General features: G+C 42.6%; 1 protein-coding gene across 1 annotated transcript; it reads right to left on the bottom strand.

Moving 5' to 3' along the window:
- Positions 1-423: 423 nt before the first annotated feature.
- Positions 424-11,538, bottom strand: RDH12 (retinol dehydrogenase 12). The gene is made up of 7 exons (XM_081049012.1): positions 11,321-11,538; positions 9,776-9,894; positions 9,124-9,279; positions 8,337-8,441; positions 7,310-7,519; positions 5,135-5,324; positions 424-2,759 (listed from the first exon to the last, which is right to left on the bottom strand). The coding sequence occupies exons 1-7, from the start codon at positions 11,386-11,388 to the stop codon at positions 2,657-2,659; spliced, it is 951 nt and encodes a 316-aa protein (XP_080905138.1). The 5' UTR covers positions 11,389-11,538; the 3' UTR covers positions 424-2,656.
- Positions 11,539-14,584: the final 3,046 nt, after the last annotated feature.

Raw genomic sequence — 14,584 nt, 5'->3', positions numbered from 1 at the left:
ACTCTACGACGTATCAGCTGTGTGAACTTAGGCAAACTACTTAACTTCTCTGTGCTTCATCAGTAAAATGGAGATAACAATAGTACCTACCCCAGAGGGTTCTTGTGAGGACAGCTAATCCTAACTAACATAAGTGCTTTATGGTAGCTATAATAGTAGGTAACACGGGGGGTGGGTGGGTGAGATGAACCCCAGTATTCATTCAGGCCAATGAGACACAAGGAGATTTGCTGGGGTTCCTGCAAAGAAAAGCTTCCACTCTTTTTAGAAGGACTATTTCTCTTTCCCTCATTTGAACAAACCAGCAGTAAAAAGACATGAGACAACCATGGAAACTTGAATTCCATGTATTAAGGAATAATCAGGAATTATTAATGTCAGTAGGAGTTATATGTCAACATAAGAAATGTCCAAACCTGTAGAGAATTTTTATGAGTTTATTTGAGACAAACGGATGACAATTTCCAGCAAGCAAAATATCAATGAACTGAGACAATGCTCCAGAGAATGGCAGTTTTGCAGCTTATTTTATACATTAGAATCAAAGGAGGAGATGTAAGGAGGGTTCCATGAAATCTACTGGTGGTAGGTTAAGGAGGGAGAAAGCAAAATGGAGAAATCTCTAAGACTGGATAAAAAGTAAAATGGAAGGACATATCTTTTACATTAGTGGGCACAGAATAGTTAATAATTAACATTTACAGCACATAGAGATGGTATGCGGGGAACAAGTGAGGGGTTCTGTGGTCTCCTGCGCTGGTGGTCTTGGGCTCTCGGGCTGGGGGTTGTGCCTACGAGGGGTCTAGAAAAGAAAATTACTCAACTATTTCAAAAGTATGTTATCCTAGATGCACAAGAACAATGGACGGAGCTCACTTAAGGTAAAGATTGACTTTTGCTAAGGAAGCTGTAAGCCTGAGATGTGATTATCCGCCATGACCTGCCCAGTTAGGACTTTGTGATCAGACAGTCCTGTGTTGTGGTTACTTTCGGCCTCTGAGTTTGTCAGGCCTGCCATGTGGCCCCCCTGAGCTCATCAGGTTTATTGCATAGTCCCCTTTTTGTTCATATGTGGTATTGTGGTTCTGTAAAACACAAATGTTCTTCTTTAGATATGCACATTAAAGTATTTAGGGTTGAATGTGTGATGCCTGGAATGTGCTTCCAAATATCTCACTCCACCCCCAAAAAAATATCATGGGGGAAATATAGATGAAACAAGGTTGACAGAATATTAATGTTGAAGCTGGATGACAGACAGGTACATGGGGATTCATAATACTATTTGCTCTACTTCTGTCTTTTTTTATGATGGAAATTTTCCATCATAAAAAAAGTTTTTGGTTGTTTTTTTTAAAGTCTACTTGATATGAAAGTAAAGGGCAAAAAGATGCCCTATGGCTGCTTTAGAACGGGAACCAATAACGTGACTTTTTGGGTCTCCTGGCTGACAGATTAGGCGCATCTCCCTGCCTTTTCTTGGTGACCTTCAGCACTTGAGGCAAGAAGCAGGTCACCTGGGGCCATAGCACATGAGAACAGAGAGGGCAGAAAAGAGAAGAGCTATGGTTTCAGGAAGAGAGTTTATCAAGGCTTAGTTTTTCTGGGTCTATGTATCAAATTAAATCAAGTCCCATACTACCTCTGGCCTTAATCTACAGTGGAGCTCAGCATCAATGCAACTGAAGTCATTCCTATTACTTCTTAGGTAATAAAATGTGAAAGCTGGAAGAAAATTAAGAAAATACACAGCTGAAACATCTTATTTTGCACCTCTTAATGCATTATAAGATGTGATATAAATTATAAGAAGGTTATGGGTGGTAGGTAGGGTGAGATACTACTCACTAACTAGAGGGCAGACTTGCCTCTTTGTTCCATTTCTCTCTTGTTATCCTGAGAAAATAAATAAGGCAATGAGATGTATGTGCAGTCCTTTATATTCTCTAAAAATTGAGGTAAAGGGAACTCTTTAGAAAAATAAACTATCTACATGATTAAAAATGGGAAGGTCCAAACATACACATTGTTATATGTCAAATATATCTCAATAAAGCTAAAAATTTTTTTTTCAAAAAAAGAACTGGAAAAAGACAATGGGAAGGTCCAGCTTCATGCAATGGCTCCAGGGTATTCAGAGGAAGGAACCTAAGTTGGCCAAGGTTAAGCCAAGATTTTCCTGAGTTGGTCCAGACTCCAGAGTTGTGAATAGTATTTCAAACAGGAAAGTGATCAGTCAAGAGTTTGTGTCTACAGTCCCTAGAAATATGTAATACTGATGGTCCTGTCACCTGAGCTGAGCATGTAGCTGGCATTTCTGATACTGGTGAGGAAATTGACCCAATTTCCCAGCCTCTTTTGCTATCCCAGTGCCCAGCCTGGCATCTGCCTACTCCCCTTGCCCCGAGAGGGTGGCCAACTCTTCAAGTCTCGCAGAAGAATGCTCTGAGGGTATGAACATCTCACGCCATGAACCAGCCTCACAAGACGGATTGGTTATGCAAAGGTTTCCAGAAGGGTCAGGAGAATCAGAGGAGGGCAGAATTCACAACAGCAGCCAGCCAATAGGACAATCCGTCAAGGTTGGCCTTCTCCTTGGTCCCCTTTTATTGTGGTGTGGATTGGGCCTGATACAGCTGTGGCTCTTCTACCAGCTCTACTTCCATTGGATTCCTAGAAGCTCACAGCTGACATTCCACAGGCGCTCAGCTGTTTTGTTATTTCGGGCCCTTGGAGACACCCAGGTCCTCGTGCAGTCACTGGAGGGCAGAGAAAGAGCGTGAACATCCAGAAGTGGTAACGGACAGTCTGGAAAAGTTTATGGCCTCTTTCTTAGACTCTGTTTCTCAATGTATAAAATCTAATACTGGATGAAAAGAAACTAATTGTATTGAAATGCAGTTCCTAAACATTGTCAAACCGAAATCTGTGATATATTCATAGTAATAGTTAGGCTTCTTTATTAATGTGTTCTATAACAAGAGCTAGCACTGGGTCTAATAACCACCAATTTCAAAGTAGTGGCGAGCAGAAGTGACAATCTGAGAAATCTGCAACAACTGTAATGTGACATGAAAATGTCACATGTGACATGAAAATATAGTTTTATTGATGACAAAGTCACAGGTATCACTACTAACCCTGCGGTTCATAGCCTATATTTACAAGTAAAGGAAAGGCCAGATTTCAGATAGAGGTTAGTGAAATTAAAGAGGAAATTATCTTCCCATCCAATTTTACACCGACAGACCCACTTGTGCCCCATGAACCCTAAACTAAGCACCCCAGTTTTTGTTTGGGGGTAGTAGGAGATGTGGGACTAGAAGGATGAGGGGATGGGGGCAGAGCACAATGCGCATGATTTTTCCTTTAAATAATATTGTTTCTAATTATAAATGTCCTGTATAACACCTGGAAAATACACTAATGATAAATAAGAAAAGTTTATTATTTAATTACTTTTCCTTATACTCTCGTTTGCTTTGTGTACTATAAATAGATATATAGTCTCTTATATAAAACTAGGATTATACTGTATCTAGTTTGGGGAGGATAGCTCTCTTGTTAAAAATGTATATTTTAATTGTACAGTAATAAATAAATATACAATCTTTCAAGTTTTTTTAAATAATAAATATCTGGAATAAAAGGTTACAATCCTTTACACTCCCTCTCACTCTTCCTCAAACTCTCTGGAAGTAACCATTACTACTGTTTGCTGTGCATCGTTCCAAACTGTTCTCTAGCTATTTACAATGAATAATTATATAGATCTGTATTGTAGTTTTTTCTCACAATATTAGATCACCAACATTTTCCTGTTAAATATTATTTGAAAATATTTTATTTAGTGACTGTATAGTATTTTATCATATATTTAAGACTGTGATATCAAACACCCAGACTCTAGGGTAGCATTATCTAATAGAAATATGATGTGAAAAAAGAAACACAAATGTGTGCAACAGATGTATTTTTAAATTTCTAGTAAAATTTTTAAAGTGTATTTTAAAAGTAAAAAGAAATGGATGAAATTAATTTTAGTAATATATTTTATTTAACCCAATGTAGCCAAACCATTTCAGCATGTAATCACTATAAAAAATTATTGATATATTTTACATTTCTATTTTCATATTATGTCTTCAAAATCTGGTACACATTTTACACTTGAAGCACACCTTACTTTGGAGTAGCCATATTTCAGGTGCTCAATAGCCACATGTGGCTAGTGGCAACCATACTGAACAACACAGCACTAGAGACAGACTGCCTGGGTTTAAAACCCAGGTCTACCACTTTTCAAGTTACAGGACCTTGAGCAAGTTAATTATTCTGTGCCTCAGTTTATTCACCTGTAAAATGGGGATAATAATATTATCTACCTCTTAGAGCTGTGATGATTATATGAATTTATACACGTACAACACTTAGAAGAGTGCCCAAACACTTTGTAAGAGCTCAAACAACATTAGCTGTTATCATTTATCAGTTCCCGTACTGTTGAACAGTGAGGTTATTTCCAGTGCTTCACTTAATAAATGGTGCACCAATGAACACCCTTGATTGAACAAAGTAAAACAGAAGAGCAGACTAGGCTGAATCAAGTCATGGAATAGGAAAGAGATTTAATCCTGGACTTCCTTTTATTCCCAAACTCTGCTTGTATATTGAGTTTGTGATAAAACTCAACACTGAAATTTCTATTTCTATATTCCAACAGATAGTGCCAATCTTGGCAGCACTGGGAGACAGAGTTCACACTGGGGAGAGGTGACCTTGCCCTGGGGCTTTGTGCTAAGTGGTATTAAAGAATTCGTGGAAAAAAAGTTGGCCAATAGCCTCACGGAGGAGAAAAAGGATCCAAAGGGCCTGCTAATGTTCTTTCCAAGGCATAACCAACAGGTACAGTCTTCGAACAGCTCTCAGAAAGCTACAAAGTTTTCCTGGAAACAGGTACAAAAACAGAGCCATAAAAGCAACTCTTGCCAAGTTTCTAATGTAAGTTCCCTAGGAAAAGGAACAGCATTCGGTTTGCAGGCCCAACCCAAACTTGGATTGCACTATCAGGCACAAACTCAGCCACCTGGGGTGCACTCAGGTGGTGGAGAGAACCTGCACCGCCTCCACAAACCTGAAGTACTTGCCGCTCAGGGGCTCCAGGCCCTCAGCCAGGGCGCAGTGCAGGCTGGTCTGAGCCCCCTCCCACGCCGACTTGAGGAAAGGGGAGAAGAGCCGCCAGAGCAGGCACAGCAGGAACGAGTGCCGGACCAGCTGGGAGCGGACAATGCCCGGGTGCACCGCGTAGGTGGTGACCCCCGTGCCTACGGCAAAGAAAGCACAGTTAGACCAGGGACACACTCCGAGCCCACTGACACAGCTCACCACCTGCCACAACAGGCACAAGTGAGAAGGGACTCAGGAACCCAGGGTTCAGAAGGCACGTCTCCTAGCCAGGTGAACTCCGATTAGTAATTAATTGATCTTTTCCCGGAAGACCTCTAGCCTTCTCAGCCTTCTGTGTTCCACAAGGAGTGCTTTCTTCATGGAAGGTCCTTTTATTTCAATGTCACTTTTCTCTGTAGCCTTCAGTATTAATAATAGAAACAATGATTGTACAGCGAGTACTATTACTAATAGCAGTGGTAGCATCAATTACTGACAATGGTGTCTTTGGAATTTCTATAGGAGGGGCTTACAGGAAGCAATCTGGTTGAAAGGTAGGAAGCTAGTGCTTTGTGCTGCGTTTGCCAGGCAAGCACATTTTATGAGGTATAGGTTGAGGGTGCTGATGAGATGATGGGGGTTAACATGCCCGGAAGACACCAGGGGGTGCCTCCACTCTTTTTAGTACTTATTATGTGCAAGGGGCATGCTACATGCTTTACATACATTATCTCATTTCATTCTCAAAGAGGCTTGTGAGGTAAGTACCGTGTTTCCCAGAAAATAAGACCTAGCCAGACCATCAGCCCTAATGCGCCTTTTGGAGCAAAAATTAGTATAAGACCCGGTCTTATATTTATAACACCCAGTATTATATTTATATATCATATCATATCATATCATATCATATAAGACACGGTCTTACATTATATTAAAATAAGACTGGGTCTTATATTAATTTTTGCTCCAAAAGATGCGTTAGAGTGATAGTCTAGCTAGGTCTTATTTTCAGGGAAACACGGTAATGTTAAGTTGCCCATTTACAGCTGAGAAGACTGAGTTCTCATTACAGAGGGGTTAAGTAAATTGCCCAAGATCATATACTAGCAGGCTGCAGGGCCAAGGTCTGAACTCTGATGTAAAGAGCATCAACTCTGGAGATAGACTGTCTGAATTTAAATTCCGGCCCAGCTAGGAAACTTACTTGATCAACTTTCTTGACATATCTATGCCTATCTCTGCATTTGTAGCACAGGGAAAAACAGTAGCACCTCCCTCATAGGAATTGTATTCAATGAGTTAAGACGCATATAATAAATGGCACCCAAAAAACTCTTAACTATTATTGTCATTATTATTATTTCTTTTAGTGATTACCTTATTCTTCTACCTTCTGTGTTCTGATAGTAAATACCATTGTTCCCAAACTCGGGCTTACTCAGTGTAGCAAATGGTCCCCACAATTTGCAGATGTCAAAGCCAGCAGCTCATCAAAAATTCCAGCAAAGCACAGAATTATAGGACTAAGAACAGCCTCACTTTTTTTAAAGTTGGGGGGTTGCTGTCGGGGAGGGTAAAGGTACATGGCCATATACAGACATGGCTAGAGTATGGTAGAGCAAGAACTCAGACCTGGGCTGACATCCAGCCCTAGCTCCCTGACTCCAGGCAGTGGCAACTCCGTGGCTCAGCTAACCATGTGACCCTCAGCAAATGGCACACAGAAGGAAGTACCCTGGATTTAAAGCAGAGTACCCACATTTCAATCCTGACTCCTTCACTTGCCATATAACTTTGGACTAGCCACTTCTTTGGATCTCAGTTTAGACCCATATAACAGTAATAATAATAATACCTCCTCTGCCTGTTGCAAGAAGTTGTTGTGAAAAATCAAATCAGATGATAAATATAAGATGTGACATAAATACAAGGGAGCTATAGATTCCTAACTGCTATTCAATTTTAAGCTTCCTGAAAGCAAGCACTCATTATTCTGCTTATAACCTCATTCTCCTTAGTGCACAGAGATACCACCGGAATAGACATGTTTGACATTCTGACTTCAGAAGTTTCTGTGAAGTTCTAATTTGGACTGAAGACCCTGCTTTTCCTACCTTAACCCTGGCCCTTTCTCCACACTTACCTTGGAGCCTCTTGGCCAGCTCACGAGTAAAGAGCACATTGGCCAACTTGCTGTGGCAATAAGCAAAACCCCGACTGTAGCGCTTCTCACCCTGGAGGTCGTGGAAGCGAATCTTGCCAACGTAGTGGACCACTGATGACAAGTTCACCACCCGTGCAGGGGCAGATTCCTTCAGCCGCTCCAGGAGCAAGTGGGTAAGAAGGAAGTGGCCTGCAAGGAGAGCCAGCAGGGAAGATTAAAGAGCGGAGTGGCTGCCCAGGTTCAGGGTGTGGGACCTGATGACAGGACTTCGGCCTTAGCTCACGGTCTTTTGGGTGTAAACAAATTTTGATGTAACTCAGTGATAATGGTCAGTCTGAGTAAGTGGATTCCTTGAGACAAGAGCTAGAATATAGAATATAGGTAAGGCAATATAGACTTGATCTGTACTTGTTTGCACCTCTGTCCTTGCCCCCGTCAGGAGAAATGCCACCTGCTGGCTTCCAGCCCTGCTGTGGCCAGTACCACACCACTGTGGGTCCAGGTACACTCAAGTACAGAAGGAAGGATGGACTAGTTAGGGAAAGAACATTTTCCTAGGATCAGAAGACATGTTCTATGATCTCCTCACTAGAGCCATCACCTTACACTCTGAACCCCAGCCTCTTTCATAACTCGTCCTCAAGGTTTGCCTCCTCCATGGTCCAACCTTTGGCTTGCTTGGGCCTCGGTTATAGATGTGACCTTCCTGCACCCCCCACAAGCCTTGCTTGGCAAACCTTGCGCTGCCCCAACCCCATCCAAGAATGGCGTTACTCCGTTTGGTATCTCCAAAGTTTGGGGGTTTCTTAATGGTATGAGTAGGAGGATCTCACTTTTGTGGACTGGTCAGGAAAGGGAGAGTGAGCAAAAAACCAATATGTCCAATCCATTGGAAACCTGGGTTCTAATGAAGATCATTGGAGATTCTCAGCACTGGTGTAAGGTCATCTGTCTACAGAGAGCAAGGTGGGTCAGCCTCATTGTTCAGTCACTCAAAGATACTTACCCAGGTGGTTGACTCCCAGGTGGGTTTCAAAGCCATCAGCCGTCTTAGAGTAGGGACACATCATCACTCCTGCATTGTTGATCAGAACATGGAGCTGCTTTTCCTCTATAGCACAACCAAGGAGACCCTGTAGTTAGCAAGGAGTCTGCTAGCTGCCTGTCACAGTCCTGAGTGTTTGCTCCTTGCCTTTGGACCTGTCTCAGTGATATTCAGTGACTGCTATCACTTGGGTTTCTAACCCCAGTTACTGATATCTTCCTGGACACCACTCATTCATTCATCCATTCATTCAGCAAATGTGTACTGACTACTGTCTCTGGGGCAGGCCCACTCTGCCGGGCACTGGGCATACAATAGTGAAACAAGACAGACACGGTCCCTGTCCCTCAGGGATTTCATTGTCATTGGTAAAAGCTAGTCATTTTCCAAGATACAGAAGAATTTTGGCAGCAGCACAACCTCACCGGGAGCCTGTGGCCACAGGTCGATTCTCCGGATGAAAGAAGAGAGTGGCATCAGGACCACACCTTGATGCCAACGTGCAAGCCCAGACAGGGAGCTCACACCTCCAACATTCCCATTGCTGAGGCAAAAAGATGATAAAGATCCTGCCCAGCTTGTCCACCTACCATCCCTTTGCCAATTCCCTGCCCTGCTGGTTCATGTGGCAGAACCTGTCCAGTGGAATCAATGATGGTTCTGATACAAGGGTTAGAGGTGATCACAGGTGGAACAGCCATGCCCAAACCCAGCTTCCTGCTTTTCTAGCTACTCACCAGGGTCTTACCTGCCAGAAAGCCCTCAGCAAAGGCTCGGATGGATTTGGTATCAGATAGATCCAGTTTCCGCACCAGCACCTGGGAGTTCTTTGTATCGGCTCGAATTTCACTGGCAGCAGACTCCCCCTTCAGGACGTCTCGGCAGGCAATGTATACTCGTGCTCCTGGGGCCAAAACAAAGAAAGGGCCGTGTGTTCAGATCCTAAGCTGAAACAGAGTATAGTGAGCTTGGGACTAGTGGACAGAACATTCTAGAGCCATCTCGGAAACCGTGAGAGGCTATATTGCCACGTCAGGATTCTCACTGCAGTACTGCTCAGGCTCTTTGCTATCAGCGTAACTCCAGGCTGGGAACCCTGTTTTTTACACTCTGATATTTAATGTTGTTTAGCATGTCCTTTTAGAACAACGGACTTGACCAATACTATATAAACAGCCTTGCTTTCCTTACTTTATAAAATAGGAAGGGAGCAGGGAGGGAGGAAGGCTTGTTTAAGGGCACAGAGTTAGAGGGTGTCACAGCTGGACTTGAATTTCAGGCGCCTTGAATTCCTGGCCAGAGCCTCCAAGCGCAGGAGGAAAGACAAGGAAATGTGGGCAGAGCCCCACTAAGGAAGGCAGGAGATGCTGCCCTGTGGACACAGACGTGGAAGGACTTGCCTCTGCGAGCGAGCTCTCTGGCCGTCTCCTTGCCAATGCCTGTGTTGGCTCCAGTTATCACCACCACCTTCCCAGGGAGCCGCACAGTTGCTGTACAGACCCCACCAGCAAAGAACTTCCTATAGGCGAGGGAAACAAAAGGATTCACGCTCCATCCTTCCCCATCCCAGACTGAGACACAGAAAATCCATCCAGCCTCAAAAGAGGGATTTCTTTCCATTCTCATCAGGTGACCTAAAGACGCCAGTCTTCCGGATGTTTTGCCACTGGGCAAAGGAGTCTCCTGCTTATCAGCTCAGGTTGGAAGGTCTTGTGCAGAAGCTACAAATGGTCATCTGGACAAACAGAATAAGTGCTCTTGAACCAGGGCCAAGGGAGACCTTCCTTATTAGATAACAAAGATAACAAAGCTCTTATCTCTAGAGGTTCCCAGAGGTCAGCTTCCTCCTCTAACCTGCATTAAAAACATATGGGCAACGAGCCTTAGTGGAGTCAGTGGTCTTGAGCCCTAGGTCTTCAAGAAGCGTCAACGGTGAGTAACGGATGAATAGCATCTTGAGGGGGCCCCACATGTAAATATGCCTCTTGGGCTGTCTCTCCAGTTTTAGGGAGGCAGCACCTTCAGAGACTTTATACTGTCTTACTAGAGATTCCATCCTAGCCATCAGCGCACACACACACACACACACACACACGCACACACACACAGAGAAAACCATCCCTGTTCAGACCTCTGTGCACAGATCATCCTTTTACATCAAGTTGACTTGGCAAGTTCCAAAAAGAGGACGGAAGTGGGGACAGATGATTTCCTGAGCATCATTCAATGGCCAGGCAGTAGGCTAGGCACTTTCCATAGGGAATTTATTTTAATCCTCTCAACCACCCTCTTATTATCCCCATATTACAGTGGAGAAAACTGAGGCACAAATAAGATCAAGTCACTTGCTAATGGTGGCAAAACTGAAATTTGAACCCAGGTTTCTATGCCAGGACGTAGAGCCACACTCTGTCCCTGATATGTCCACATAACCTTTATCATCAGCAACTTTAAATTCTCTACTCTGAACATACATTTCTTTGACACCTCCAGAAATCCCACAGCAAAAGAGCCACCCAAAACTTTAGTTGAGAGAAGAGAGGTTGTTTCCTTCCTCCAATGCTTGGTCCTTAACAATGAGTCCCTCAGCAGTGACCACCCATGGACACTCAGCAGGGCCACCTTGCCTAGAAACAGTGAACCCAAGGGCACACAGTGAAAGAGCAAAGACTCAATCTAAGTTGTCTGTCGAGCTAATTTATAGAGTCATCCGCTCAGCCTTCCACTAGCATCCTCTCCCGGCCTCAGGTGCTTCCTTCTCGGTTTCTACCATGATATCGTAATCACCTCCTCCCTTCCTGGTTTTTCTGCCCTGACTGTCTCTCCCTTGGCCCCTATCCCTTTCTCTTTTTTTCAGCAGCTGAGAATTCACCTACTTACAAGCTCCCTAGTTCCCAATTCAGAGCTTTGTAAAATATTGTATGAGTCACTGAATTAAGACAAACCTGATGGAAGGAGCTATCATGTACAGGAAAGAAAGGAAGGAGGCGAGCAGTCCCAAGATAACCAGCATCTTTTTAGCTTCTTTAGTTGCTGCTGCTTTAGCAAAAGCAACTTCCACTCCGACTCCGCTCGGGCTCCTGGTCTGGCTCCAACTCTTGGCTGCTTCTTGAGGCTTCTCCCTCCTTTAGCTCCTCTTGAGCTCTCAGCAACAGCCTGGCTCTAAGCATAGCCCAGAATTCTATTTAAATCCGAGAGCTGTCAGAGCACAGCCTGCTGGGAGATGTAGTCCTGGGGGAGGATGACGGAGGAAGTAGAACCTCACCCTAGCAAAGAAAATGAGGGGAAATGAAGCAACTGCCCTCTACATCTCCCACCCTCAGTTATTTCTCTTATCTAGGGAATGTGTTCTCCCCAACAACCTCCACCTCTACTACTGCAAGACAGAACATTTTTAACTTTAGCAACAGACCCCATGATACTTGAAATCCAAATGTGATTGAGATAGGAAGACAAGAAACCCCCAGAAGAATGGTGAGAAAAGTCAGGATAGTGGTTTCCCTTGGTGGCGAAAGAGTAGAGATTGGGAGGATGCATGGTGGGGACTCCTGGTTTGGGGCTGGTAGTGGACCGTTTTTTAAGGTGAGTGCTGGTTACACAGGTGTGCTCACTTTTTGAAAATTCATTGTCATACACTTGATTTGTGCACTTTTCTGTATTTTATGTTATACTTCAGTGAAATTAACACACTCATCAACAGGCCAATGAAAAGGTAGAGCGTTTCATTGCATGGGCTTTAGAATGGACTTCTTGGTTCAAATCCCAACTGATCTACTGGGAAGCTCTATGACCCTGGGTAAGTTACTACACTTCTCTGTTAACTCAGTTTCCTCCCTTGTACAATGAGCATGCTAAAAAAATATATACCTACTTGTTTGAAGTATTTAACTGGTAAATAAATAGGTAGAAAATTTGAAACAGAGACTAGCACATAGTAAACACTGTGTAAGAGTTGGCTGTCATAATTAACTATATTGATTCTTGTCTTCCTTGCTATCCCACTTACTTTACTCAAGGGTTCCATGTAGAAAGGGGAGAGGTAGTGAACGAGGGTGACATTTCAGTTGAATGCTATTAAAGAAGGGAAACACAACAAAAAATGTCAGCAGAAACTCTCAGAGGTGGATAAATAGGTTTCACAGCCCCTACTCACTCAGCACTCCTCTCCTGGACAGGACCCCCAGGAGTCACGCCCCAGTTATTTTCCTTCCTGTGAAGTTGGAGGAGGTGCCAGGAAGACATGTGTGATGAAAGAAGACTTCTATGACAGGCAGGTACTCACTCCCTCACTCATCAATTTATTCATCTATTTAATGTATACTTACTGAACCATCTTGTCCCCAGGCATTGTGGCAAGTACTCCAAAGGCACAGTTGCTTCCCCTTGGGAATTCTATGGACCCACAAACAGAACAAGGAGTAATCAGATAATTTCCAGGAGGAGTCTTTCTTGACTTTCAGGTTGCCCCTCCCCTCTCTTCTCATTTCTCCCACTCTTGCCCAGTTCCCTGCTGTAATGTCAGCTGCAGAGGCCTGGGTGTCCTGGAAGCCCCTGACATCTTGTTACTGGAACTCTCCAGTGCCTGCCTCCTAGAAGTTGATATCCCCTGGGCCAACATGGTTCTACCGATTGGACAGAGTCCTTTCCCCGAACACCTGGTGACCCTAGGTTTGCAACACCTCAGAGATTACATGTAAAAACAAGCTCATATAATCAGGGCTGTGGTCAAAAAGAGGGACAAACACAATGCTATCGCAGGCAAGGGACAGGACATCTACTTACCTCAAATAAAGGTAACTTTGTACCAATGTCTTCTGGGCTCCACATTTCTGCTGAATCAAATCCAAGATCCCCTGCGTTTGTGGAGATTATGCTCAATATATCCTGAGTTTGTCTGTGAGGCAGAGAATCCTAAGGAACCACATGTAGTGCTCTAGAGCAACATAGAAAAGATATTAAAAGGCATATAAGGCATCTAGAACTATGGGAATACACAAATAGTTTGTTTAAAAACACATTAAATATCATAACCCAAAGACTACCATCAAGTGATTGATTAGTACTACCAAATGTTAAACGATATTGCTAAGCTATAATACTTTAAATAGTGTGTTATGGGCAGGTGAATAGTCAGACAAATCAATAGAACAGAATGGAAAACCAAGACATAGACCCAAAAGCATATGGAAATTTAGATATGATAAAAACAGCATTTTGAATCAGTGTTGAGGGGGAGATTAATTATTTAATAAATACCTTGGTGTCCAGTTGGGAAAAAAGTAAACTTGATCCTTATCTTACTCTTTACACCAAAATTTCAAAGAAATCAAAGGTATAAATATGAAAAATGAAACCATTAAAGTATTAATAAGACCCATTGGACAAATTTTAAAATAATTTTAGAATGGTAAGGCTTTTCTAATCAGATAGGAAACACAGAAATTGAAAAAAGAAAATACAAATAAAATCCTCATGACAAAATCCACTATACACAAGGCAAAACAAAAGAGAAATTGGGATGGGGGTAGTATATTCATAACATGTATCGTGACAAGAGTCTAATTTATTTAGCATATAAAGAACTCTTACAAATCACTAAAAAAAAAAAAAAACAAGAATAACCCAATTGAACTAACAGTTTACAGAAAAGAAAATATAAGTGACTCTTCAACCTAATTTAGAATCAGAGAGGTACAAATTAAAATTACACTGGGAGCCACTTATCAGATTGTCAAAAATCAAAAAGATTATAATATAGTCCATTGACGAGAGTGTGAAGAAATAATGACACATGGCTAGTGGGGGAGTTGATTGTTACAGCTTCCAGAGAGACGTGTAGTAACACCTCATAAAACTATGCACATACCTGTTGACCTGAACATTCCACTTCTATGTATTTATAAGGTTGTCACTGCGCCATTGTGTGTAATAGCAAAAGTTTGGAAACCTTCTAAATGTCCATCAATAGTACAGCCACACAATGAATACTCTACAGCTGTGAAAAAGAATATACTGTTTTAACATATTGATATGGAAGAATCTTTGAGATATAATAGGTGAAAAAACAAGGAGTGCAACAGTGTTTATAATATGCTAGCATTTGTTTAAAAATGGAGGGAATAGATGGACATATTTGTATATGCACAGAGTATCTCAGAAAAGATAACAAGAAAGGGATAATAACAATGGTTGCTTCTAGGAAAACAGGG

The sequence above is a fragment of the Rhinolophus hipposideros genome (assembly GCF_964194185.1).
Source record: "Rhinolophus hipposideros genome assembly, chromosome: 5".
In the NCBI taxonomy this organism is placed as follows: Eukaryota; Metazoa; Chordata; class Mammalia; order Chiroptera; family Rhinolophidae; genus Rhinolophus; species Rhinolophus hipposideros.
This window is presented reverse-complemented; position numbering and strand designations above follow the sequence as displayed.

What these genes read in the sequence shown, in the direction of transcription:
- RDH12 (XM_081049012.1), bottom strand. Translation starts at nt 11,388, where the DNA reads ATGCTGGTTATCTTGGGACTGCTCGCCTCCTTCCTTTCTTTCCTGTAC. An exon ending in GCTGGCCAAGAGGCTCCAAG is followed by an intron (nt 5,325 to 7,309) that starts GTAAGTGTGGAG and finishes TCTTTGCCGTAG; the next exon opens with GCACGGGGGTCACCACCTAC. An exon ending in CTGAGCGGCAAGTACTTCAG is followed by an intron (nt 2,760 to 5,134) that starts GTTTGTGGAGGC and finishes TCTGCCCTCCAG; the next exon opens with TGACTGCACGAGGACCTGGG.